The sequence below is a fragment of the Kogia breviceps genome, chromosome 1 (genome assembly GCF_026419965.1).
Source record: "Kogia breviceps isolate mKogBre1 chromosome 1, mKogBre1 haplotype 1, whole genome shotgun sequence".
NCBI classification, from domain to species: Eukaryota; Metazoa; Chordata; class Mammalia; order Artiodactyla; family Physeteridae; genus Kogia; species Kogia breviceps.
Window position 1 is genome coordinate 83,619,335 of NC_081310.1, and position 25,615 is coordinate 83,644,949.

General features: G+C 36.0%; 1 protein-coding gene across 2 annotated transcripts in view; it reads left to right on the forward strand.

Moving 5' to 3' along the window:
* The window catches only part of SNX27 (sorting nexin 27), an 81,034-nt gene that overhangs the window by 45,966 nt on the left and 9,453 nt on the right, over positions 1 to 25,615 (forward strand). Inside the window, exons 3-8 of one of the 2 annotated variants that reach the window (XM_059080240.2) lie at positions 3,900 to 4,092; positions 5,708 to 5,772; positions 7,335 to 7,439; positions 10,385 to 10,463; positions 12,724 to 12,887; positions 20,593 to 20,682. In XM_059080240.2, coding sequence (XP_058936223.1) covers positions 3,900 to 4,092; positions 5,708 to 5,772; positions 7,335 to 7,439; positions 10,385 to 10,463; positions 12,724 to 12,887; positions 20,593 to 20,682 — 696 coding nt within the window. The remainder of the gene's footprint in view (positions 1 to 3,899; positions 4,093 to 5,707; positions 5,773 to 7,334; positions 7,440 to 10,384; positions 10,464 to 12,723; positions 12,888 to 20,592; positions 20,683 to 25,615) is intronic. The other variant, XM_067036101.1, reaches the window with a different exon arrangement.

Consider the following 25,615-nt stretch of genomic DNA (forward strand, 5'->3'; position numbering starts at 1 on the left):
AGCATCTTTTCATGAGCCTCTTGCCCATCTGTATGAATATTCTAAATTTTGAAGTTTTGTAGGATATGGTCAGTTGGAGAAGACAGTGACCAGTGATCATTAAATTCAGCATGCTTTCGCAAGCTTGACAGACATCATCTAATTCCATGTATGAGCCAGCCAGTCTGAGGGTTTACATTAGGTGGAAAAATCCTAGAAGCACTGTCCACCTGTGTATATCTTTAGTTCCTATTTGATAATCTTCCTTCAAGTCCAGAGAATATATTTTTTGACGGATGTTTTCATTTGTAATGAGACCATGGTCATTTCACATGGATCATGGACATTCATGAGTTGATTCAGCAGGGAGTCAGTCATTTTCTTTGTTTGTGTCCAAACCAGGGAAATGGATGCTAATGGATCTTGGTTAATTTTAAGGGCAGGTGAAGAACAAAGCAGTCTCTGTTGTGATCTCTTTTTGTATGTTTCTCATTTGCTAATAAGCACAGTTAGCTTAAAAACAGTTTGTGTTTCCATACGAATTGTAAAATTTTTTGTTCTAATTCTGTGAAGAATGCCATTGGTAGTTTGATAGGGATTGCATTGAATCTGTAGGTTGTTTGGGTAGTACAGTCATTTGCACAATATTGATTCTTCCAATCCAAGAGCATGGTATATTTCTCCATCTGTTTTTGTCATCTTTGATTTCTTTCGTCAGAGTTTTAGCCTGAGAAAACCATAATTCAAAAAGAGACATGTACCACAATGTTCACTGCAGCACTATTTACAATAGCCAGGACATGGAAGCAACCTAAATGTCCGTGGACAGATGAATGGTTAAAGAAGATGTGGCACATATATACAATGGAATATTACTCAGCCATAAAAAGAAATGAAATTGAGTTATTTTTAGTGAGGTGGATGGACCTAGAGTCTCATACAGAGTGAAGTAAGTCAGAAAGAGAAAAACAAATACCATATGCTAACACATATATATATGGAATTTTAAAAAAAGAAGAATGGTACTGATGAACCTAGTGGCAGGGCAGGAATAAAGATGTAGACATAGAGAATGGACTTGAGGACACAGGGCAGAGGGGGAAGCTGGGGTGAAGTGAGATTAGTATCGACATATATACACTACAGAATGTAAAATAGTTATGGGAAGCAGCAGCATAGCACAGGGAGATGAGCGTGGTGCTTTGAGATGACTTAGAGATGTGGGATAGGGAGGATGGGAGGGAGGCTCAAGAGGGAGGGGATATGGGGATATATGTATGCATATGACTGACTCACTTTGTTGTACGACAGAAACTAACACAGTATTGTGAAGCAATTATCCTCCAATAAAGGTCTATTTAAAAAAAAAAAAAACAGTTTGGCTCTTGTGGAAGCCATTCCTACCTGCATTAAAGTATTACTGAACTGTCAGGCATCCTATTTATAGTTCTGTTCCCTTTGACTTCACATTTAAGTGGGAAGAGGTGGGTGGTGAGAGGCTATTTGATGTTACTCTTCTCACCTTATAAGAAACTGAAATTTTAGGATTGAAATTGTCACAAAGGCCTCTCAAGTTGTAGGGTTCTTTCTACCCTAGGAAATGTTTTTCTAGACTTGTGATCACTCAAGTCATCATCATTGAGGAAATCCAGTCATAGTCTTTCTGTGTGTTATCAAAGACCTAGTCTACTCTTCCCTGGAAAAAGACATTGGGAAATACCTAATTCACCAATGCCACTAAAGCTAGCTTTACCTCCCTTCCTTCCTTCCTTGTGTGAGGAGCTCAGACTGATTTTTAACACCAGTAGGGTTGTGGACTTGCTTTTTAAGCAAAGGAATGATGATGTTATTGAGAAATTTGGGAAGTTTAGTTTGAGAAGTAAGTATATAAGACCAGGTTGACTGAATAAGACTTTCTTGAGACTGCCTGCCCTTCAGAGAATGTGTGGTCTTGTCTGAGGGGAAGACTGTTTTCCTTTTAATGCTTTTGTACTTAAGAAGGAATACTTGGTAATATGTGTGATTCATTACAATCAGTTATAAATATGAGTAATAATTATAAGAAGAAAACTCATTGATCAGGATCATACTCATCCCTGGACACTATTTGGTAGTGGTTAGAGGCTTTGCTTTCAAGTAGGGGAGGGATCATAGGAGGAGAGTTGTGAGTTTTTAAATTATTGTTGCATTTAATTTATACTTCCTAAATCACAGAAGCATGGAAAAGATTCTTCCTGAGATTGAAGTAAGGGCTTTGTTGTATACATTCTCAGTGACTAAGTCTTTATTTATTGATTTATTTATTAAATTGAAGTATCGTTGATTTACAGTATTGTGCTGATTACTGCTGTACAGCAAAGTGATTCAGTTATACATAAATATACTTTTTTTGGTATTCTTTTCCATTATGGTTTATCATAGGATATTGAATATAGTTCTCTGTGCTATACAGCAGGACCTTGTTGTTTATCCATTCTGTGTATAAAAGCTTACATCTGCTAACCCCCACCTCCCACTCTATCCCTCCCCCAACCCCCTCCTCCTTGGCAACCACCAGTCTGTTCTCTATGCTCACTGACTAAGTCTTGATTACATGAGTAGATGACCTATTTTGTGCACATTTAAATTTTTGAATGATTTTTGCTAAGCCAGTAAATGTGATTTGGGGCTAATTTTCCCATCTCTGCATAATTTGATGTGTTCTGAGACTACAAAGTAACTTAGATTATTTGATGTTTTTGGATTATGCATCCCACCGCTTCCCTTTATGAGGACACATATTTAAGAATTACACATACATACATTCATTTCTTCATCAAATATTTACTGAGTGCCTACTGTGTGCCAGGCCCTGTTCTAGAAGCTTGGCATGCATCTGTGAACAGTAGACAGAAATCTCTACCTATTTCTTTTTTATTTCTTAAATATTTATTTATTTATTTAGGCTGTGCTGGGTCTTAGTTGTGGCATGTGGGATCTTTGTTATGGCATATGGGGTCTTTAAGTTGTGGCATGCAGGATCTTTTAGTTGCGGCATGCGGGATCTTTAAGTTGGGGTATGCAGGATCTTTTAGTTGTGGCATGCGGGCTCATAGTTACAGCGTGTGGGTTTCTTAGTTGTGGAGTGCAGACTCCTTAGTCGTGGCATGCGGACTCTTAGTTGTGGCATGCATGCAGGATCTAGTTCCCCGACCAGGGATTGAATCCAGGGCCCCTGCATTGAGAGCTCAGAGTCTTACCCACTGGACCACCAGGGAAGTCCCTCTACCTATTTCTTTATGAGAATTATTAACTGTTTATATGAGGAGGTCCTTAGAGTACATTTATTCTTCAACTTTTTGTTAACCCTGTTTTAATGATGGAAGGGAGAAGAACAAAACTAGGGATATCTGACTTCAGGAAAGGAGCTTTTGCAAAAATGATCTATTTGGTAACAAAAATGTCACTATTGCTTACATCATTTTTAGATCTTTTCTTTGGAAGTGTGGTTCACACACAAATATGTCACATTGCTTTATAATCAATTCTAACTTTTTACTTCTCTCTCCAAATTTTCCTGCTTGTTCATTCACTATACTTACCACATTGACTTTGAATGATTTTTAACTTTCTGAAAATAAAATCTACCCTTAAAAGCTGATAATTGCCTCTGAAGATATTTAAAACAGTGTGTTGGAGGTAATTGTAATAGCAAAAATAAGATCATGGGCCCCCTGAAGGCAGTAGCCCTCTTTTGTACATATAATTTCTGGCATCTTTATTAAAAGTAAATCTCGTTTTACAGTGACCTTGAACATATATTCTCTGTTAAGTGTGTAGCAGAATATACCTAACCGGTATCAATCTGAGCCTGACTGTAGGTGATTCTGTGATTTAATTTATAGTAAGTAGGCTTTTTTTGTGTTCTTCACCCTCACCAGGTATACAATGTTTACATGGCAGGGAGGCAGTTGTGTTCTAAGCGGTACCGGGAGTTTGCCATCCTACACCAGAACCTGAAGAGAGAATTTGCCAACTTTACATTTCCCCGACTTCCAGGGAAGTGGCCATTCTCTTTATCAGAACAGCAATTAGATGCCCGACGTCGGGGGTTGGAAGAATATCTAGAGAAAGGTAAGCCAGCCTATTAAACTCTACTATCTTGAGTAAACATAGGGTCTAGGTATATATTGCAGCTCCTAAACTGCATAGCTATGTTTCCTGAAACTCAATAGTGAAGGTAAATCAGATTTTTGACTTAGGTGTTGAATGATCTGAGCTTTGAAGCCAAGAGTGAAATGTTCAGTACAGCAATTAATAGCCTATATTATTGACTCACCAAACACTTAACAACAACAGAAAAATGCATAATTATTTTTTGATGCATTAAGGACCTTTATTTATTTATAGGGTTATATTTTTGCACACAGCAAACATATACAGACTCAACAACATGCTAAATTGATTTGGGAACTAGATGGGCAATATTTAAGACATTTTTATGAAAGTGATTCTTGGTTCACTGGCATGTACTACTTGAAAATTCCTTATTCCTCTTACACATGTCTATGGATAGGTTTGATGAGTTGTAGGTAAGCTAACGTCCCCTTGTTCTAAGTAGGTTATAGGTAGAAATATTAAAACTTATTTGTTATCTCAGGACCTCCAAACAATACATTAGGAGTCTTTGGATGTGGATGCTGAAACATTTGTCTAGAAAGGCAGGGAGAAATGACACAGATCTCCTGAATAAGATGGTTCAGTTTGGGGCTCAGAGAAGAGACCTTGTTTTGCTACATTATAGAGCTACATAATTTGCTAGGCGTGCAATAGGCTTTTCTTTAAAATACTAATTTAACAGAATAATGATCTTATGTGGTATTTAATAATTCTGTGTCCTTGTAGAAGAGCTAATTGACCTAGTTGAATTTTTTTTAAAACTTTGGTAGAGAGCTTTATCCCTGAAGAAAAACTATTTCCCCCATAGAAGGTAGTTAAACTTCATCTATTTTTAGCTTTTCTTTAGCATGGAATGGCCTCCTAACACAGCCTTTGGGAAATGAGAAAGAGTACAATTTTTTTTTTAATAAAATGAAGTAAAATCAGCAGTGTAATTTATTATCCTCATGAGAATGTTAGGAAATTAACTCTCTTAGATTTAGATGATTACCTACCTACCTGCCTGTTTTCCTTTCCTTCCTTCTCCCTTTCTCTCTCTCTCTTTTTTTTAGTTGTAGTTGTTTTGAAGTTAAAGTTAGTGAGGTGAGAAGATGAGAAGATGTGCTCAGCTTATTACTTGATTACCTACCCATTTTTTTCCAAAGTGGCTTTAAATGCTTATGATTTTCTTACTGGCCTGCTCCTAGGCCAAATAGATATTTTTCTTTGTATTTTAATTTTGTGTTTATTCCTAATTGACCTTACCCTTGCTCTATTGTCTAGCTTATTAATAGTTAGCACAAGACAGCAAAGTTAGATTTACTGAACTTTTATTTCTCTTGTACAGGTAACTTCCTTTGTCTATGTTTAATATTTTTAATAAGCTACATCTTTGTACACCCGATTATTCCTCTGTTCTGGTTCATATTTATATAAATGTTTGTTGTGCCATAAATATCATGTGTCAGGGATGGCATGCTACCTCAACACCGCTTGCTAATGATGATTTATACTTAAACCTTGATATGTTCTTGACTTTATATTCTTGATTTTAGGGCCTCATGCCAGATTCTTTCTTTGTTTTCTACAGTGTGCTCAATACGAGTCATTGGTGAAAGTGACATCATGCAGGAATTCCTATCAGAATCAGATGAGGTAGGTGAATACCCACTATAGTGACTACTAACCTCTTGGCTCCTTGTGGGGGAAAATAAATTAGATATCGATGATGGATTGAATTGCCATAAATTCTCTAAATGACTGTTTTTTCAACTTCCTTTTGTTATGTGTCCTGCTTATCCTTCAAGACCTAGTGCTAGGTCCATCTTCTCTTTGAAGCCTTCCCTGATATTCAAGGGATACACATTGATTTTTCATTCCACCAAGAACTTCTGCAGTCAGTACACTTAATTATCACCTTGTTGCTATCTCAGTCTCTAATTTTTTATACATATAGTGAGATGATCACTTTATAATTTTACTTTACTAGTTCATGAGCTACCTGTAGGTAAGAGCTAAATCTTTTTTTTTTTCAGCTTTTTGAGTATAATTGTCAAATAGGAATTGTATATATTAAGATGTACAACTTGATGTTTTGATATCTGTATACATTGTGAAATGATCATCATAATCAAGTTAATTAACCTATCCATCACCTCATTACCATTTCCTCCTCCTTTTTCTCTTCTTTCCTTCCTTCCTTTCTTCACTTCAGATCTACCCCCTTAGCAAATTTCAAATATGGAAATAGTATTGTTAACTATGATCACCACGCTGTACATTAGATCTTCAGAACAAGAGCTAAATCTTGATCATCTTTATATTCCCAGTGCCTTATCACAATGTCAGGCATTTTGTAGGTGCTTAATAAATATTAATTAAATAGAAGAATGACTGTGTAATGCTGCTGTATTAAGTAGTGTGTCATCCACTAATTACTTTATATGTATATGTTTTATTTCCCCAACTAGATTATAAGTTTCTTGCAGACAAGGGCTTTTATAACAAAGTAATGCTTAGGATGGTTTTAGGCAATGAATAGTAGTTTTTTTTAAGTGGTAAATGAAGATGGACTTGTTTCTAAATAGTTGTTTCTCTGTAATAAAAATTACAAGGTCACAAATTTGTTAGAGGAATGTGTTAATTTTCAAAAGCAGTAAGAGAGAAGGACTTCTTTTGATTTAAGGAGGATAAGAATTGTTTACTCTTTGCTAGAAGAAAATTGGACATCAGACTAACTCAGATTCCTGAGTTTCATTAATTTTTCCTTTCAAAAGTGTCATGATTATTTCAGGGTTCAGAAAGGAACTTAGGATACCTCTTGAGCCAATCTAGCATGCCTAACCATTTAAAACCAGAGAATATTTGTTGAAACTACTGCTTTTGGTTGTTTTCTTTTCTCATTTGTGAGTTCTGAATGTTTGAAAGTAAGCCAAAAATCTTATCTGTGTTTGACCTAGACTGATACACACAAGTTTTCTGTTTTGAGATATGAACACGTTGGGTTCAACATAGGTTAACTTCTGCTGCAGCCTAAAGTCAGCTTTATGACTTGAAATGTATTGACTCATGTCTTTTTTCCCCTTTTCATTGGAACTCACTTTCTTTCTATCACAAGTTTATGTTGTTTAGCTAGCATGTTGCAAGGAGAATGAGGATATACTGGGTCACAAATTCTTTTTTTAAAAAAATTAATTCTTTTTCTGCCTTTTCCCCAGAACTACAATGGTGTGTCTGACGTAGAGCTGAGAGTAGCATTACCAGATGGAACAACAGTTACAGTCAGGGTTAAAAAGAACAGTACTACAGACCAAGTATATCAGGTAAATTAAACTTGAACAAGTAGGCTTGACATTGGTTGGTTTAAAACTAAGAGAGATAGATTAAATGAGTTAATACATATAAGGAGCTTGGAGTATCTGGCATGTAATAAATTTATTAAATGTTAGCTGCTGCTGTTGATGTTATGATTATTAACATGGAAGTACTTTGTCCTCCTTGAAAGAAAGGTACAATAAATATCCCCAGGTTGTAACGGTTGTGATTAGCACCCCCTCTTTTTAATTGTAAAAGACTGTCTAATGTATGTGAAAATAGAATAGTACAGTGAAGCTCCATGTACTCATCACTCATATTTAATAATCTTCAAGATTTTGCCACATTTGTGTTATATATCCTTTTTTCCTTTTCCTTTGTTTAAATATTTTAAAGCAAATTCCATGTTTTTCGACCTGTATATATTTCAGTATATGTCTCTAAAAAATGTGGATGTTCCTCTTACATTATCACAAAGCCATTATCAAACCTAAAAAATTAACTACTTCCATGGTATTAACTAATAATAAATCCATAGTCAAGTTTTCCCAATTGTCTAAAAATGATTTTTAACAGTTGGTTTGTTATAATCTGGATCTAAACAAGGTCCATATGTCCTTAAAAAACATTTGGTTTTTATGTTTGTTTTAATATGAGCAGTCTCTCTTCCCTTCCCTTCCCCAACTTTTTTCCCTTATGTTATTGTTTTATTGCAGAAATTGGGTCTGTGTCCTGTGGAATGTCCCACATTCTGAATTTATTTGTTTGCTTCTTTTGTCTATTTGTGTCATTTAATGTGTCTTTCTGTCTACTTGTATTTTCTATAAATGGAATTTTTCTCTAGAGGCTTGATTAGATTCAGGTTCAGCTTTTTGATGAGAATACTTCATAATCGGTGCTATATACTTCATATTGCTTCTCAACCGGAGGAACACAATATCTGGTTATCCACTTTTAGTGATTAATCAGTAGGTTTATGTGGTAATAACCTGATGTCTACACTGTTAAGTTCTTCACTGATCTTTTATCCAATAAGTGTATCACTGATGATTACTATCCTAACCAGTGATTTCATTAAGTGTTACAAAATGCTGATTTTCCAATTTTCTCATTTCTTCACATTTATTAACTAGAATTCTTCTGTAAAGAACTTTCCCTTATCAACTAAGGCTATTTAGTATCCTGAAATACAGTTTATAGGAAAAGGGGGATAAATACTTAATTCTTCCCTTTTATTGCAAATTTTTGGCATAAAGGATCAGTGCCCTAGCTGATTCCAGTGATGTCCAATGAGATAATAACTTTTTTAGTATCATGTGGGTTTTTAGATACTCAATATGATTTAATCAAGAACATATATTCTTTTTGATGCTCACTTTGTTCTGTCTTTGGTCAGTGGAATCTCCTTCACATCTGCTCCTGTATTTTTTTGGTGCAACCCATTTGTTTATGATAGCATCCTTGCTTTTTGGTACAACAAGATGCTCTGGTCTCATCTTTGTATATTTCCTACACTAGATCTTGAATCAGTCATTTCCCCAATGAGTCTTTCCTTTCAGTGAGGAATGGTATTTAAAGATCATTATCCGGGTGCTGGGTATAATTGTTTCTTTTAGGCCTTTTCATTGGTCTTTAATCCTGATTTGATCAAGATTTTCAGGGAGACTAGTGGGTTTCTGGATATTAGTACTTATTTCTCCTTTGTGGCAAACAAAAAATTTACCCCCAAAATATTTACTGTATACCATGGCAAAGGATATGTACAGGATATGAGGTATTTCAGAAATTATAGAATGGTGGATTGATTGCAAGGAAAACATTAATTTTATATAGCTTATTGATGTTTTGTTTCATTTTCAATACTTCTCTAGCAAGGCCCAATTTTTTTTTTCACTTCTCTCCTCACCCTGTTACTGAGACTTCTAGCTATAAGCCATTTTCCAAACCTTGAGAAGATTTCAGTTTCTATCTAGTGCAGTATAGAATGGTAACTTAGAACACTTACAGTCTCCAGTTGCTGCCTCACATCAGGGATGAACCTAGGTCTGATATGTGAGTAGATACGGGAAGAAGGATATAATCATATTTGGTTTACTGAGACACTAATACTCAATTTTCTCTTATTTAATTAACACCTTATTTATACATTTTGGGATTGATCTTGAAAAGGAATTTTGGTACTACTAGTTTGTGTTTTTTGCTTTGTGTTTTCTTGTTTTTTGTATGTAATTTCAATTTTCCTTTATTTGCATATGGAGTCTTTCAATTTCTTTTTATTTATCATGCTGGGACTTTAATTCCTAGAGAGAAGGACTGATACTTTTTAAAAATGTCTCTGTTGTCCCAACATTTTGCTATTTTCACATGGATAAGGATGATGATAATTCTTAGGTATGGAGGTCCCCAGCATGAGACATGGATCATCTGAAAAGTAAACAAGAATAATTTGTGAAGTATGAGCAGAATTGATAAACAATGTTTTAAGCTCAAGAACCAAAGATATAGATCTTGTATGTTAACAGCCTATATATTAAATGTAGGCTGAATGTGTGAGACTAGATATTTAAGAATTTATTTTCTTTTTAAAATCTGTCCTTATGTAGCACATTTTTTGTAAGTGCTATTCAAAAAGATCCTCGTGATATGAAGTCCTATTTCAGAGAGCAAAGCTGATATTTAAGGAGAGACTGTTAATCAGCTTTAATTGGAGGGGAGAAACTCATATTTAGAGATCATAGCTGTTTGGATCAAATAAAGGTATTTTTCTCTTATTTCATGCGTATGTATGCATACATACAAAAAAGAGTAGCTGTGGACCATGAATTTAGTTTATATGAAACCAAGATGGCAAAACCCTTCTCTTCTCCCCACTCCTCATGCATATACCTATCTTTTCCCACAGCACTGTCTGATTTTGTTTTCCTGAAACTAATCTATCCTGTTTACACTTTAGGCTATTGCAGCAAAGGTTGGCATGGACAGTACGACAGTGAATTACTTTGCCTTATTTGAAGTGATCAATCATTCCTTTGGTAAGTGCCAGTGACTAATATTAAGTTTTGTTTGAGGATATTTTATCCTAATACTAAGAAACTGAAGCTCCCAGAAGCTGTCAGATTGAAACTGTTTGCCTAGAGAAGAAGATCTTGAAGACAAGGGGCAATCCCACTAATTGGGACTGTTTCTAACAAGCAGACAGGACAAATCCCATTAAACATAATCCCGCTAAGTCTAGATACCTGATCACCCCTTTTTCCTCTGTTTTCAGTATCAGTTACTTACACCCAACACTGAAGCAGATACTTTCATGAGATTTTTAAAAATCAGAGTTCAAAATTAATATATTCCGATGAAACAGCCTTAAAAAGAGGGGATTTTCTACTTAGCCACAGCTTGTTTTAACGTACTTTTTGTTTTTTGTAGAAAGAATAGCTTTTTGTTTTCAGGAGTTAGAAAGAAATATGTTGATTAAAAGCCTTTGCTTTAAAAAAAAAATTAATTAATTAGTTTATTTATTTATTTTTGGCCATGTTGGGTCTTTGTTGCTGCGCACGGGCTTTCTCTAGTTGCGGCGAGTGGGGGCTTCTCTTTGTTGCAGTGGGCTGGCTTCTCATTGCGGTGGCTTCTCGTTGCCGAGCACGAGCTCTAGGCGGGTGGGCTTCAGTAGCTGTGGCACATGGGCTCAGTACTTGTGGCTCTCGGGCTCTAGAGTGCAGGCTCAGTAGTTGTGGTGCGCGGGTTCAGTTACTCCGTGGCATGTGGGATCTTCCCGGACCAGGGCTCGAACCTGTGTCCCCTGCATTGGCAGGCAGATTCTTAACCACCGTTCCACCAGAGAAGTTCTGCATACCACTTTTGACACGTTTGATCAGTCACAGCACCTTCTCCATACATTGCACAAATCTTTTTTTGCATTTCAGTTGTGTTTTTACCTTTCTTGAAATAATAAAGCATAATATGCCGAAAATGTTGCTTTTTTCTTCCATCTTCAATATTAAAATGGCTACACAAAAATTCACCAGTTTTGACAAGTTTTTTTAAATGCATGCTGATATGATAGCTGTCACAATACAATCTGTTTCGAATGAAGTTAAAGACAACTAAGCGTTACTGGAGCCATTTTATGGAAAAGACTGAACAAACTTTTTGGCCAACCCTGTGTTTAAGTTTGCGTAAACAGATATCCTCTTCCTAGGAAGTTTTATTGCATGGTGACAGAGATTTTCTCTTATATATTCTTTTATAAAAGCTAGGGATGGTTGCACTGAGACCGCAAAGGGGAGGAAGTTGGAAGGCTTACTTTAAATGACAGATTTCCTATGGTTTATGGGTCTTTTCCACATCATATATGTACAGGGCTAAGGCCAGAAACAACAGATAATATTGACTGATCAGAACTTCCTCCTCCCAGAAAGGGAGAGAGTTTGGTAGATTTGAGTTGCCTTGCCATCCCAGGTCAAGGTAGAACAATTTTGATTCCCCGTAAAGCAGCTATCTCCCAATTGTTTAGTCTTCTCAGCTCTCTACAGTCTAACTAGGCAGATATAAATATTACAAAGGATTGCTAAGGACCCAGGACACTTGGATTCTAATCTTACCTTCTTCTCTAAGCTTTAGTTAACAAATAAAATGGGAAATATTAAATCTGTCTTTTGCTCTGTTATAAAGCCAAGTAAACATCAAGAGAAGAAAACTCCACCTTTTAAAAGAAAAACAATATAGAAATTAAAAGTGGTAATGTTTTATCCTGCTTGAGCATTGTTAGGGAGAGGAAGTAAGGCTACCCAGAAGTCACTTTTCACTTCACTTTGGTGAATGTCTTAGACTTGTGGGGGGATGTGGAGAGCCTTTCAGCTCTTAACAGTAAAAGCTATTCATTGAGAACTGCCACATGAGAGACTCTGAATGCACCATAGCTGGGTAAGAGGGGAGGCTTGCTTTAAAGATGTTCAGTGGACATTGCTGTAACTTAACTCAATTATGGATCAGATATTTCAACTTTGACTTTGGAGTAGGTGATGTCTGCAAAGTCAGCATGTTAACTGAAAGGCATGTCATTCCGGTGATAGATTTCAGTTAGCTTGAGGCTCAGTTGGCCAGTCATATTAGAAGGCATAGATTTGGCTAGGCAAATTGATATTTTGTGGTCCCAAGGCAGAGCTCCTGGATGGAACTAAGCTGATGTGCTGGTTAATGATAACCTCCATTCTTGTCTGCTTTACACAGTTCATACTAGGGAGATGCCTTGTATATCTTCTCACTCTGGCTTTCTTTACTTTGTCTTCTCTGTAGTACGTAAGCTGGCACCTAATGAATTTCCTCATAAACTCTACGTCCAGAATTACACATCAGCTGTGCCAGGCACCTGCCTAACCATTCGAAAGTGGCTTTTTACGACAGAAGAAGAAATCCTCTTAAATGACAATGACCTTGCTGTTACCTACTTCTTTCATCAGGTGGGTGAACTGATCTCCCTGGAAAGGCCTGATTTCTTTTTCTGTTTGTATGTAGTGGTCATTTGCCAATCCAGTGTGAATCCTTGAGTAAGCTGTTTTGCCTCCTGGATCTTAGTTAAATTTGTAAAATGTTCTATCCCATTTTGACAACAGATAAATTTAAGAAGGTAGGGGGACTTCCCTGGTGGTGCACTGGTTAAGAATCCGCCTACCAGTGCAGGGGACACGGGTCCAAGCCCTGGTCCAGGAAGATCCCACATGCTGTGGAGCAGCTAAGCCCGTGCACCACAACTACTGAGCTTGCGCTCTAAAGCCCACAAGCCACAACTACTGAGCCTGCGTGCCACAACTACTGAAGCCCACACGCCTAAAGCCTGTGCTCCGCAACAAGAGAAGCCATCGTGATGAGAATCCCTCACACCGCAATGAAGAGTAGACCCCACTCACTGCAACTAGAGAAAGCCTGTGCACAGCAATGAAGAACCAATGCAGCCAAAAATAAACAAATAAATAAAGCCATTAAAAAAAAAGTTTAAGAAGGGGATATCCTGGAGTTCAAAATGTATTTATTATTATTTTTAAAAACAATAACAAATGAACATTATGGGGCTATGTTCTTTTTCAAAAAATTTTTCATCAAAATTATACATACATAGAGCTTAAAGTATCAAATAGTTTTTTTTTTTGTTTGTTTGTTTGTTTGTTTGTTTGTTTGTTTGTTTTTTTGCCGCTTCGGGGCATGTGGGATCTTCCCGGACCGGGGCGCGAACCCGCGTCCCCTGCATCGGCAGGCGGACTCTCAACCACTGCACCACCAGGGAAGCCCAATCAAATAGTTTTACACAGGTTATTATGAAAAATATTAGTTATTCCCACTTTTCCTCTCATAGACAACCACTTTCACCTCTTTTAGCTTGTTTTTTGTTGGTTTTATTTCATCTTTTAAAAAAATTTTATTGAAGTATAGTTTATTTATAATGTGTGTTAGTTTCTGGTGTACAGCAGAGTGATTCAGTTATACATGTATATTCTTTTTCATAGTCTTTTCCATTACAGTTTATTACAAGATATTGAATATAGTTCTGTGTGCTATATAGTAGGTCCTTGTTGGTCATCTATTTTATATATAGTAGTATTTATATGCTAATCCTAAACTCTTAATTTATCCCTCCCCCAGCCCATTTCCCCTTTGGTAACCATGAAGTTTGTTTTTTATGTCTGTGAGTCTGTTTCTGTTTTGTAAAGAAGTTCATTTGTGTCATATTTTAGATTCCACATATAAATGATATCATATGATATTTGTCTTTCTGTCTGACTTCACTTAGTATGATAATCTCTAGCTCCATCCATGTTGCTGCAAGTGACATTGTTTCATTCTTTTTTATGGTCGAGTAATATTCCATTATATATATGTGTGTGTATGTGTGTGCGCGTGCGAGTGTGTATACACACACACACACACATACCACATCTTCTTTATCCATTCATCTGTCCACGGACATTTAGGTTGCTTCCATGACTTGGCTATTGTAAATAGTGCTGCTATGAACATTGGGGCACATGTATCTTTTCAAATTAGAGTTTTCTGCAGATGTATGCCCAAGAGTGGGATTGCTGGGTCATATGGTAATTCTATTTTTAGTTTTCTGAGGAACCTCCATACTGTTTTCCATAGTGGCTACCCCAACTTACATTCCCACAAACAGGTATAGGAGGGTTCCCTTTTCTCCACACCCTCTCCACCATTTGTTATTTGTAGATTTTTTTAATGATGGCCATTCTGATTGGTGTTAAGTGGTATCTTATTGTAGTTTTGATTTGCATTTCTCTAATAATTAGCGATGTTGAGCATCTTTCCATGTGCCTATTGGCCATCTGTATGTCTTCTTTGGAGAAATGGCTGTTTAGGTCTTCTGCCCATTTTTTGATTGGGTTGTTTATTTTTTTGTTATTGAGTTGTATGAGCTGCTTGTATATTTTGGAAATTAAGCCCTTGTCAGTAGCATGGTTTGCAGATATTTTCTCCCAGTATGTAGGTTGTCTTTTTGTTTTGTTTATGGCTTCCTTTGCTGTGCAGAAGCTTAAAAGTTTGATTAGCTCCCATTTGTTTATTTTCGCTTTTATTTCTATTGCCTTGGGGAGACTGACCTAAGAACACAGTGCTACAATTTATGTCTGAGAATGTTTTGACTATGTTCTCTTCTAGGAGTTTTATGGTGTCATGTCTTATATTTAAGTCTTTAAGCCATTTTGAGTTTATTTTTGTGCATGGCGTAAGGGAGTGTTCTAACTTCATTGATTTGCACACGGCTGTCCAGCTATCCCAACACCACTTGCTAAAGAGACTGTCTTTTCTCCACTGTATATTCTTGCCTCCTTTTCAAAGATTAAGTGACCATAGGTGTGTGGGTTTATTTCTGGGCTCTCTATTCTGTTCCATTGAGCCATATATCTGTTTTTGTGCCAGTACCACACTGTTTTGATTACTGTAGCTTTGTAGTATTGTCCAAAGTCTGGGAAGATTATGCCTCCAGCTTTGTTCTTTTTCCTTTTGGATTGCTTTGGCAATTCTGGGTCTTTTATGGTTCCATATAAATTTTAGGATTATTTATTCTAGTTCTGTGAAAAATGTCATGGGTAATTTGATAGGGATCACATTAAATCTGTGGATAGCTTTGGGTAGTATGGCCTTTTTAACAATATTAATTTTTCCAATCCAAGAACATGGGATATCTATTTCATTTTAATTTACTTCCATACCTCTATTATAACTTGATTATATTACTCCTACTTGATGTTTCCGATTCAAGCAATATTGCGTAACTACCTGCTATAGAAGATGGGACTTTAGCTCCACTTCCTCCCCCATTCCACTACATATTCGTATCTTTTCATCTGTCCTGTCTTCTTACTACAGTCAAATTATAATATTTGTTAGATTAATATTTAGTGTTTATACTGCTATGACTGTAAACAATGAATTTAGCAGAGCCATATAGAGAATACTATCCTTACTTTTTACTTTCTTTTAAAATTATTTTGAAAATAATTAACCCATTTCATAACACTTTATAAAGTATCCCATTACAATTCTAATTGGATTTTTGTTAAATTTAGTTTAACTGAAGAAGAGTCACCATTTTTATTAAATGTGGTATTCCCAACTAAATGTGTGATGTTTCTGTTTTATTTATCTCATCTTTTGTTTCCCCAAATAAAGTTCTGTCATTTTATGTTTCACATATGCCCCTTTAAATTATTCCCAAGTATTTCATATTTTTATTACAGTTATGAATGGGATATTTTTTCTTTGTATTGTTGGAATGGAATAATTATTTACCAGGAGTCAGAATATCTGGTTCAAGTACAAGCTCTCCATTGGGTAAATCCTTAACATAGCTTTGCTGAGATCTGTTTTCTGATCTATTAAAGGGTAATAGTAGTACCTCACATTTTTAAAATCAGTATCAAAATATAAACAAAGCAGAGCTTATGAAATTACTTTTTGAATTATAAAACTATAAAGCAAAAATAAAATATTTAGGTATATAGAAAGAAAAGCTGTTATTTTTGTAGCAGTATCTCATATACAACAACTTTTCTGAACTCTTCTGTTTCTTCAGTTTTTTAAACAGCTTTATTGAGGTATAATTGACATACAATAAACTTCACATATTTAAAATTTATAATTTAATAAGGTATTTTTACCCTCTTAACCATTTTATTTTTTTATTTTTAAAAAAATTTTTTTAAATTTTTGTGGTACGCAGGCCTCTCACTGTTGTGGCCTCTCCCATTACGGAGCACAGGCTCTGGACGCGCAGGCTCAGTGGCCATGGCTCACAGGCCCAGCCACTCCACGGCATGTGGGATCTTCCCGGACCGGGGCACAAACCCGTGTCCCCTGCATCGGCAGGCGGATTCTCAACCACTGTGCCACCAGGGAAGCCCTCTTAACCATTTTTAAATGTACAGTTCAGTAGTGTTAAATATATTCACATTATTGTCAGTGGATCTCCAGAAATTTTTCATCTTGCAAAACTAAAACTCTCTACCCATTAAACAACTCATTTCCCCCTCCCCTACCTCTGGCAACTACCATTCTATACTCTGTGAATTTGACTACTTTAGGTATCTCATGTAAGTAGAATCATACATTATTTTTCTTTTTGTGACTTGCTTATTTCATTTAGCATAATGTCCTTTTAAGGCTTTTTCATGTTGTAGCATATGACAGGATTTCCTTCCTTATTAAGGCTGAATAATTATATTCCATTGTACATGTATATCACATTTTGTTTATTCATCTGTGGATGGACATTTAGGTTGCTTCCACCTCTTGGCTGTTATGAATAATGCTGTCATGAACATGGTTATGTAAATATCTCTTCAAACTTCTGCTTTTAATATACCCAGAATTGGGATTGCTGGATCATATGGTACTTCTATTTTTAATTTTTTGAGGAAATCACCACACTTTTCCATAGCAGCTGTACCATTTTACATTCCCAGCAGTGCACAACAGCTCAAGTGATTTTTTTGATTGACTAGGTAAACAATTGTGCCTTTTGGAAAATAATACTAAATTTTTTTCCCTCACTTAATTTTAGTTACTATTTTGTATCATATGTTGATGGTAGGAATATCTCATGCATCTCGTCAATTCTAAGATGCCATCAGTTGTAAGATGCACTAGTATTTTATGTACTGCAAAGAGAAAAAAGCTACCAATTAAACAACACACATTGATTATAAGATGCATCCCAATTTTAGGAACAATAAAATGTGAAAAAATGTGCACCTTAGAATTGATGAAATACTGGATAATAATGATAGTAATGTGCCTTTTCCTTAAAAAATTGATAAGGTCAAAATCCATAGTAGGATATATTTAATTTCTGGCTAAGACTGGCAGACTAAACATACTTTTAAACTACTTCTTCCTGAAAGTAACATTAATGGATTTTAAGAGGCGTAAACCTGCAAAGAGAAGAGGATGAGACACAGCAGATGAGAACAGTCAACATTTTTTAGAAAATGAATGTTTGAATGAATCAACATGACTTTGGTGTTTGGTTATCGTGGAAGAATTGGTGAGAGGCATGTGGAAGGTTACAAACAAACAGGCAGTTAGCCTAAGAGGAAAAAAAATGTACGAGAGAGGAAGCCCTGGTACAGTACATGATTTAGTTGTGAACGATGTTTACATGCTTACAATAATGTATAGATTACAGTAATCAATACTGATTATTGATTTAATTTTTATTGAGGTGTTGAAGGAAGAAGAGTGTAGGAGTGGTATAAGAAAGCTAAAACTTATTTATTTATTTTATTAGTTTTTTTTTGGCAACACTGCGTGGCCTGTGGGATCCTAGTTCCTTGACTAGGGATCGAACCCATGCCCTCTGCAGTGGAAGCATGGATTCTCAACCACTGGACCTCCAGGGAAGTCCCTAAAAGTTATTATTTTTAACAGGAAGTCAACATTGTCTAAAATTGGTAAGTTAGGAATTAGCAGCATAAGCATGACATTTAGAATTATGAAAGGAATGTCACAAAAAACTGTTTACAGTGCTTTAAAGTATCTGTGTAATGAGGCTGTGGAATCAGGAGACTTATTTTTATTAGGCACCTCTTAGTAATACACATTTTAAAAAATTATGTATGTCTTTTACTTTAATAAAAATATTTTAATTAAGGGAAAAAGGAATCTAGTATGGTAATATTTGTGTTTTTCATACAGGGCTAGTCAAGCAGTATAATCTTGATTAGAAATGAGTGAGGAGAGAACATTTTTACTGCCCCATGTGAAAATAGGTCACTTAGAGCTGCTGGAGTAGATGTTCACTCTGTGTAGATGACCCACCTGTGCTCTGGGGAAATGTTCATCAATATTTAAGTGCTATTACTAGTCAGACACAGTTCTAGGTATTGGGGAAACTGAATAGATAAACCAGTATTGATTTGTTTGTTTTCCCTCTTTACTTCTCTCCCAGCTTTTCAGTAACTGGTTTAAATTTGACCTGGAGCAGCTGAGTCTTTTGGTGATAAACAACAGAATGTTCAGGTTCTTCAGGACATTGGTGGCAGTTCTTATTGAGCATCGCCTCTGTGAATATAACCCTCTCTGACTAAGTGAATCCTTGCTTATACGGCTAGGACTGGGGAGACACTGGCATAATCTTTCCATTAGGCAAGTCCCAGGCAGGTTATTAATATCTTGTGTGGTTCTTAGAGGAATTTAACAGCTAAATGATACTAATATAAATGATAGTAATAGTAACTATTTATATATATTTATATACACTTTACAAAACTATTAACATCTTTTATCTCATTTTGTTGTCCACCTACAAGATGAGTGTTATTCCTGTTTTACAGACTGAGAGGGTTTAAGTGACTTACTCAAGTGCATATTGGTAGGTGACAGCTAGAATTTGAACTAGTCTCTTAACTTCAGTCCTGAATTCATTCTGTTATGCAAATATTTTCCCTTAAAAGACTATGGGGAATGATTTCTACCTTAAGGAAATCAGCACTTTTCTGATAAAGATTCAAGTGGGCCCCTGCCTGGTGTCTGTATAGAGTTGTCCTTTCAGTGACTCACTGAGGTTAGATCCTGAATGCCCTGGACAAATGGTTCTATTTGTTCTTTTTCTTTTTTTCCTCCCAAAGATGAGTTTTCCCTTCCATAAGATTTTTTAAGTTTTTCTTGGAGTGGAGGAGGAGTAGAGTAAGGTTGGAAAGGGGATGTATGTTTCATATGGCTGAACCAGGAATAGTTTAGAATTAGCATATTAGAATATTATATCTGGGTACCTTCATGCCTGTATCAAGTCCTCTCTGAAAGTTTTTCGGTTCATGGTCTCAGATTTATCACTTCCTCTCTTCCAGTTGTTACCACCCTAGATTAAGGTCTTGTTTCATTTCATGCTTACAGTACCACAACATCTTTGATCTCCCTTGTTTCATTCTCTCCTTGGCTTAAATCATTTGGGCAGTCATATACAGATCAATCTTTCTTAAAAAACAACAATAACAACAACAGTTTTTTAATTATTTATTTTAGCTCTCTACTCTCCTTAAGTCTAAATTCCTGTGCCTGCTTTTTAGGATCCTTCATACCCCATTAACCTACCCATTCAGAATTATTTTTCATTGTCACCTAACATGTACCCTTTATTCAAATCAGGCAGGTCTGTCTCCTGAATGTATTTAAGGTCAAACCCATTCCTGTTTCCTGACTTTAGCTTGTAGTTTCTTCTATTCAGCCTCTCCTTTGGGGTCCAACTGAGACTTCCTTGATAACTACGGTTAGCAATAAGCTCTCCTGTTCTGGCTTCATGTACCACTTACTATTTATGTCACACATTTTTTGCTACTTCACTGTTATCTTTAATACAGTATTGTATACTATCTTGCAGTGTTCTGTAATTCTTTCTCATGTATAAATTAACCAGAATTTAAATCTCTTAACAGGAGAAACCAGATCCCTCACGTGCCTAGAACAATCCTTGAGCACATACCAGGCACTCATTAAATGCTACTTATTCCAGTAAATATACCCATGTGGCAGAGTTCACTGGTGATAACCAGATGGATAAGAGATATTATGAAAATGAATCTATGTCTCTTTATTTTTATCAAGAATGTACTTGATACTAATTTTTACATTTCTTTCTTCCCTGCCTTGTTTTGGTGACAGGCTGTTGATGATGTGAAAAAAGGTTACATCAAAGCAGAGGAAAAATCCTACCAATTACAGAAGCTGTATGAACAAAGGAAAATGGTCATGGTAGGTTTATGTCCCCATAATCTCTTTATAAAATGCCCCTTCTTATCTCTTTTTTAAATTTAATTTAATTTTATATTGGAGTATAGTTGATTTACAAAGTTGTATTAGTTTCATATATACAGCAAAGTGACTCAGTTATACATATGTCCATTCTTTTTCAGATTCTTTTCCCATATAGGTTATTACAGAATATTGAGTAGAGTTCCCTGTGCTATACAGTATGTCCTTGTTGATTATCTATTTATCCCTATTTTACATATAGTAAAATATAGAGTGTATATGTTAGTGTGTATATGTTAATCCCAAACCTCCTAATTTAATACATATAGTGTGTATATGTTAATCCCAAACCTCCTAATTTATCCCTCCCCCCCACCATTCCCCTTTGGTAACCATAAGTTTGTTTTTGAAGTCTGTGAGTCAGTTTCTGTTTTGTATATACATTCATTTGTATTATTTTTTAGATTTCACATATGAGTGATATCATATGGTATTTGTCTTTTATCTTCTGACTTCCTTCATTTAGTATGATAATCTCTAGGTCCATCCATGTTGCTGCAAATGGTATTATTTCATTCTTTTTTATGGCTGAGTAATACTCCATTGTATATATGTACCACATCTTCTTTATCCATTCCTCTGTTGATGGACATTTAGTTGTTTCCATGTCTTGGCTATTGTGAATAGTGCTGCAGTAAACATTGGGGTGCATGTATCTTTCCAAGTTATGGTTTTCTCCAGATACATGCCCAGGAGTGGGATTGCTGTATCATATGGTAGTTCTATTTTTAGGGGTTTTTTTGTTTTTTTGTTTTTTTGCTTTTTTATTGATAGAATTTATAGCAGTTTCGTATTACAGAAAAAACTAAGGATATAGTACAGAGTTCCTATCTTACTTAATATGGTACACTTGTTATATATTAACTAAGGTCCAACAATGATTAATTTCTTTAGTTTTTTTTAATATCTATTGGAATATAATTGCTTTACAGTGTTGTGTTAGTTTCTGCTGTACATCAAAGTGAATCAGCTATATGTATACATATATCCCCATATCCCCTCCTTGTTGAGCCTCCCTCCTACCCTCCCTGTCCCACCCCTTTAGGTCGTCACAAAGCATTGAGCTGATCTCCCTGTGCTCTGCAGCAGCTTCCCATTAGCCATCCATTTTACATTTGGTAGTGTATATACGTCAATGCTACTCTCACTTCGTCCCAGCTTCCTCTCCCTTCCCATGTCCTCAAGTCCGTTCTCTATGTTTGCATCTTTATTCCTGCCCTGCCACTAGGTTCATCAGTACTGTTTTTTTAGATTCCATATACATGCGTTAGCATACAGTATTTGTTTTTCTTTTTCTGACTTACTTCACTCTGTATGACAGACTCTAGGTCCATCCACCTCATTACAAATAACTCAATTTTGTTCCTTTTTATGGCTGAGTAATATTCCATTGTATATATGTGCCACATCTTCTTTATCCATTCATCTGTTGATGGACATTTAGGTTGCTTCCATGTCCTGGCTATTGTAAATAGTGCTGCAGTGAACATTGGGGTGCATGTATATTTTTGAATTATTGTTTTCTCCGGATATATGCCCAGGAGTGGGATTGCTGGGTCATATGGTAGCTCTATTTTTAGTTTTTTAAGGAACCTCCATACTGTTCTCCAAAGTGGTTGTACCAATTTACATTCCCACCAACAGTGCAGGAGGGTTCCCTTTTCTCCATACCCTCTCCAGCATTTATTGTTTATTGATTTTATTTTTCAATATATTTTTAATTGAAGTATAGTTGATTTACAATGTTGTGTTCATTTCTGCTGCACAGCAAAGTGATTCAGCCATATATATATATGTGTGTGTGTGTATGTATATATGTGTGTGTGTGTGTGTATATATATATATATATACACACACACACACTTTTTTAAACATCTTTATTGGAGTATAATTGCTCTACAATGCTGTGTTAGTTTCTGCTTTATAACAAAGTGAATCAGCTATACATATACATGTATCCCCATATCTCCTCCCTCTTGTGTCTCCCTCCCACCCTCCCTATCCCACCCCTCTAGGTGGTCACAAAGCACTGAACTTATCTCCCTATACTATGCGGCTGCTTCCCACTAGCTATCTATTTTACATTTGGTAGTATATATTAGTCCGTGCCACTCTCTCACTTCGTCCCAGCTTACCCTTCCCCCTCCCCGTGTCCTCAAGTCCATTCTCTACATCTGTGTCATTATTCCTGTCCTGCCCCTAGGTTCTTCATAACCATTTGTTTGTTTGTTTTTAGATTCCGTATATATGTGTTAGCATACGGTATTTATTTTTCTCTTTCTGACTTACTTCACTCTGTATGACAGACCCTAGGTCCATCCACCTCACTACAAGTAACTCAATTTCGTTTCTTTTTACGGCTGAGTAATATTCCATTGTATATATATGCCACATCTTTATCCATTCATCTGTCAGTGGACACTTAGGTTGCTTCCATGTCCTGGCTATTGTAAATAGAGCTGCAATGAACATTGTGGTACATGTCTTTTTTTGAATTATGGCTTTCTCAGGGTATATGTCCAGGAGTGGGATTGCTGGGTCATATGGTAGCTCTATTTTTAGTTTTTTAAGGAACCTCCATACTGTTCTCCATAGTGGCTATACCAATTTACATTCCCACCAACAGTGAAGGAGGGTTCCCTTTTCTCCATACCCTCTCCAGCATTTATTGTTTATAAATTTTATTTTTCAATATACTTTTTATTGAAGTATAGTTGATTTACAATGTTGTGTTAATTTATATATATATATATATATATATATATATACACACTTCATTTTAATATTTTTTCATTATGATTTTTCATAGGATATTGAATATAGTTCTCTGTGCTGTACAGTAGAACCTTGTTGTTCATCCATTCTGTATATAAAAGCTTACATCTGCTAACACCAACCTCCCACTCCATTTTTCCTTCAACCTCCTCCCCCTTGACAACCACCAGTCTGTTCTCTGTGTCTGTGTTTCTGTTTCATAGATAGGTTCATTTGTGTCATACTTTAGATTCCACATATAAGTGATATCATATGGTTGTCATATTTTAGATTCCACATATAAGTGATATCATATGGTATTTGTCTTTCTCCTTCTGACTTCACTTAGTATGATAATCTCTGGTTGCATCCATGTTGCTGCAAATGGCATTATTTTGTTCTTTTTTATAGCACTGAGTAGTATTCCATTGTACGTATGACCACATCTTCTTTATCCATTCATCTGTTGGTGGACATTTAGGTTGTTTCCATGTCTTGGCTATTGTGAATAGTGCTGCTATGAACATAGGGGTGCATATTTTTTTATATAAATTTATTTGTTTTCATTTTTGGCTGTGTTGGGTCTCTGTTGCTGCGCACGGGCTTTCTCTAGTTGTGGCGAGAGGGGGCTACTCTTCATTGAGTTGCGCGGGCTTCTCATTGCAGTGGCTTCTCTCGTTGCTGAGCACAGGCTCTAGGGGCACAGGCTTCAGTAGTTGTGGCACGCCAACTCAGTAGTTGTGGCTCGCGAGCTCTAGAGCACAGGCTCAGTAGCTGTGGCGCATGGGCTTAGTTGCTCCGCTGCATGTGGGATCTTCCCAGACCAGGGCTCTAACCCATGTCCCCTGCATTGGCAGGCGGATTCTTAACCACTGCACCACCAGGGAAGCCCGCATATATCTTTTTGAATTACGGTTTTGTCTAGATATATGCCCAGGAGTGGGATTGCTGGGTCATATGGTAGTTCTATTTTTAGTTTTATTAGGAACTGCCATACTGTTTTCCACAGTGGCTGCATCAGCTTACATTTCCACCAACAGTGTAAGAGGGTTCCCTTTTCTCCACACCCTCTCCAGCATTTGTTATTTGTAGACTTTTTGATGATGGCCATTCTGACTGGTGTGAGGTGATACCTCATTGTAGTTTTGATTTGCATTTTTCTAATAATTAGTGATGTTGAGCATCTTTTCATGTGCTTTTTGAAAATGCCCCTTCTTATCTCCTAAACCTATTCTAGTCATTTTTGATAGATGTTTACAACCTGGTCAGTGGCTTAACTGATTTAAAAAGAAGGAGGGAGTTACAGACCTTGATATGAAGCCCATTGTGTTCCTCCATTTAGCACACAGAAAGCTTATTGTGGTATATATAGTTATATAACTTTATTATTAATAATAACCAAACAGTATTCTTTTTGATAATAAAAAGTCCTAAAATTAAAGATGTGCAAAACATTTAATATGATAAAAATAAGATTCTGTAAGAATTAATATTTGGATGTTTAACATTAGAAATTATTTTAGTTGTGATTTAGCAATCACAAAATCATTTGTTTTCACAACTCCCATCTGTGCAGTTGCTTAAACATTTACTCTCAGTCGTGCTTTTGGTTAGTATATCCTAGAGCTGTGCTGTTTGATTCCATAGCTGCTAGCCTCATGTGGCTATTTAAATTTAATTTTAAATTCATTTAACTTAAATAAAATTTAAAATCTAATTCTTCTGATGCAGTAGCATATTTCAGGTGTTGAGTAGTCATATGTGGCTAGTAGCTACTGTATTGGACAGCTCAGATATGGAACATTGTCATCATCACAGAAAGTTCTGTTGGAGAGGGCTACCTATGATATTCTTGGAATATTTCAAAATTAGTTTTGAATTGGTATCTGCCATAAATAGAGGGATGAAAATTGTCAAAAATAAAATTTGTAAAGAACACTTACAAAAACTTCCACACATATCATCTTAAAGCTTCTTTCTTTGCCAATTCAGAGAGTTGCAAATTTTCCAGTTATAGCTTTTCATAATAGTTTTTGTACATTTTTTATACAAGGCAGTAATTGCATTGGTAATAATTCTGATAGGCCACTTGAATTTCTTTTGTACTTTCTGAGCACTT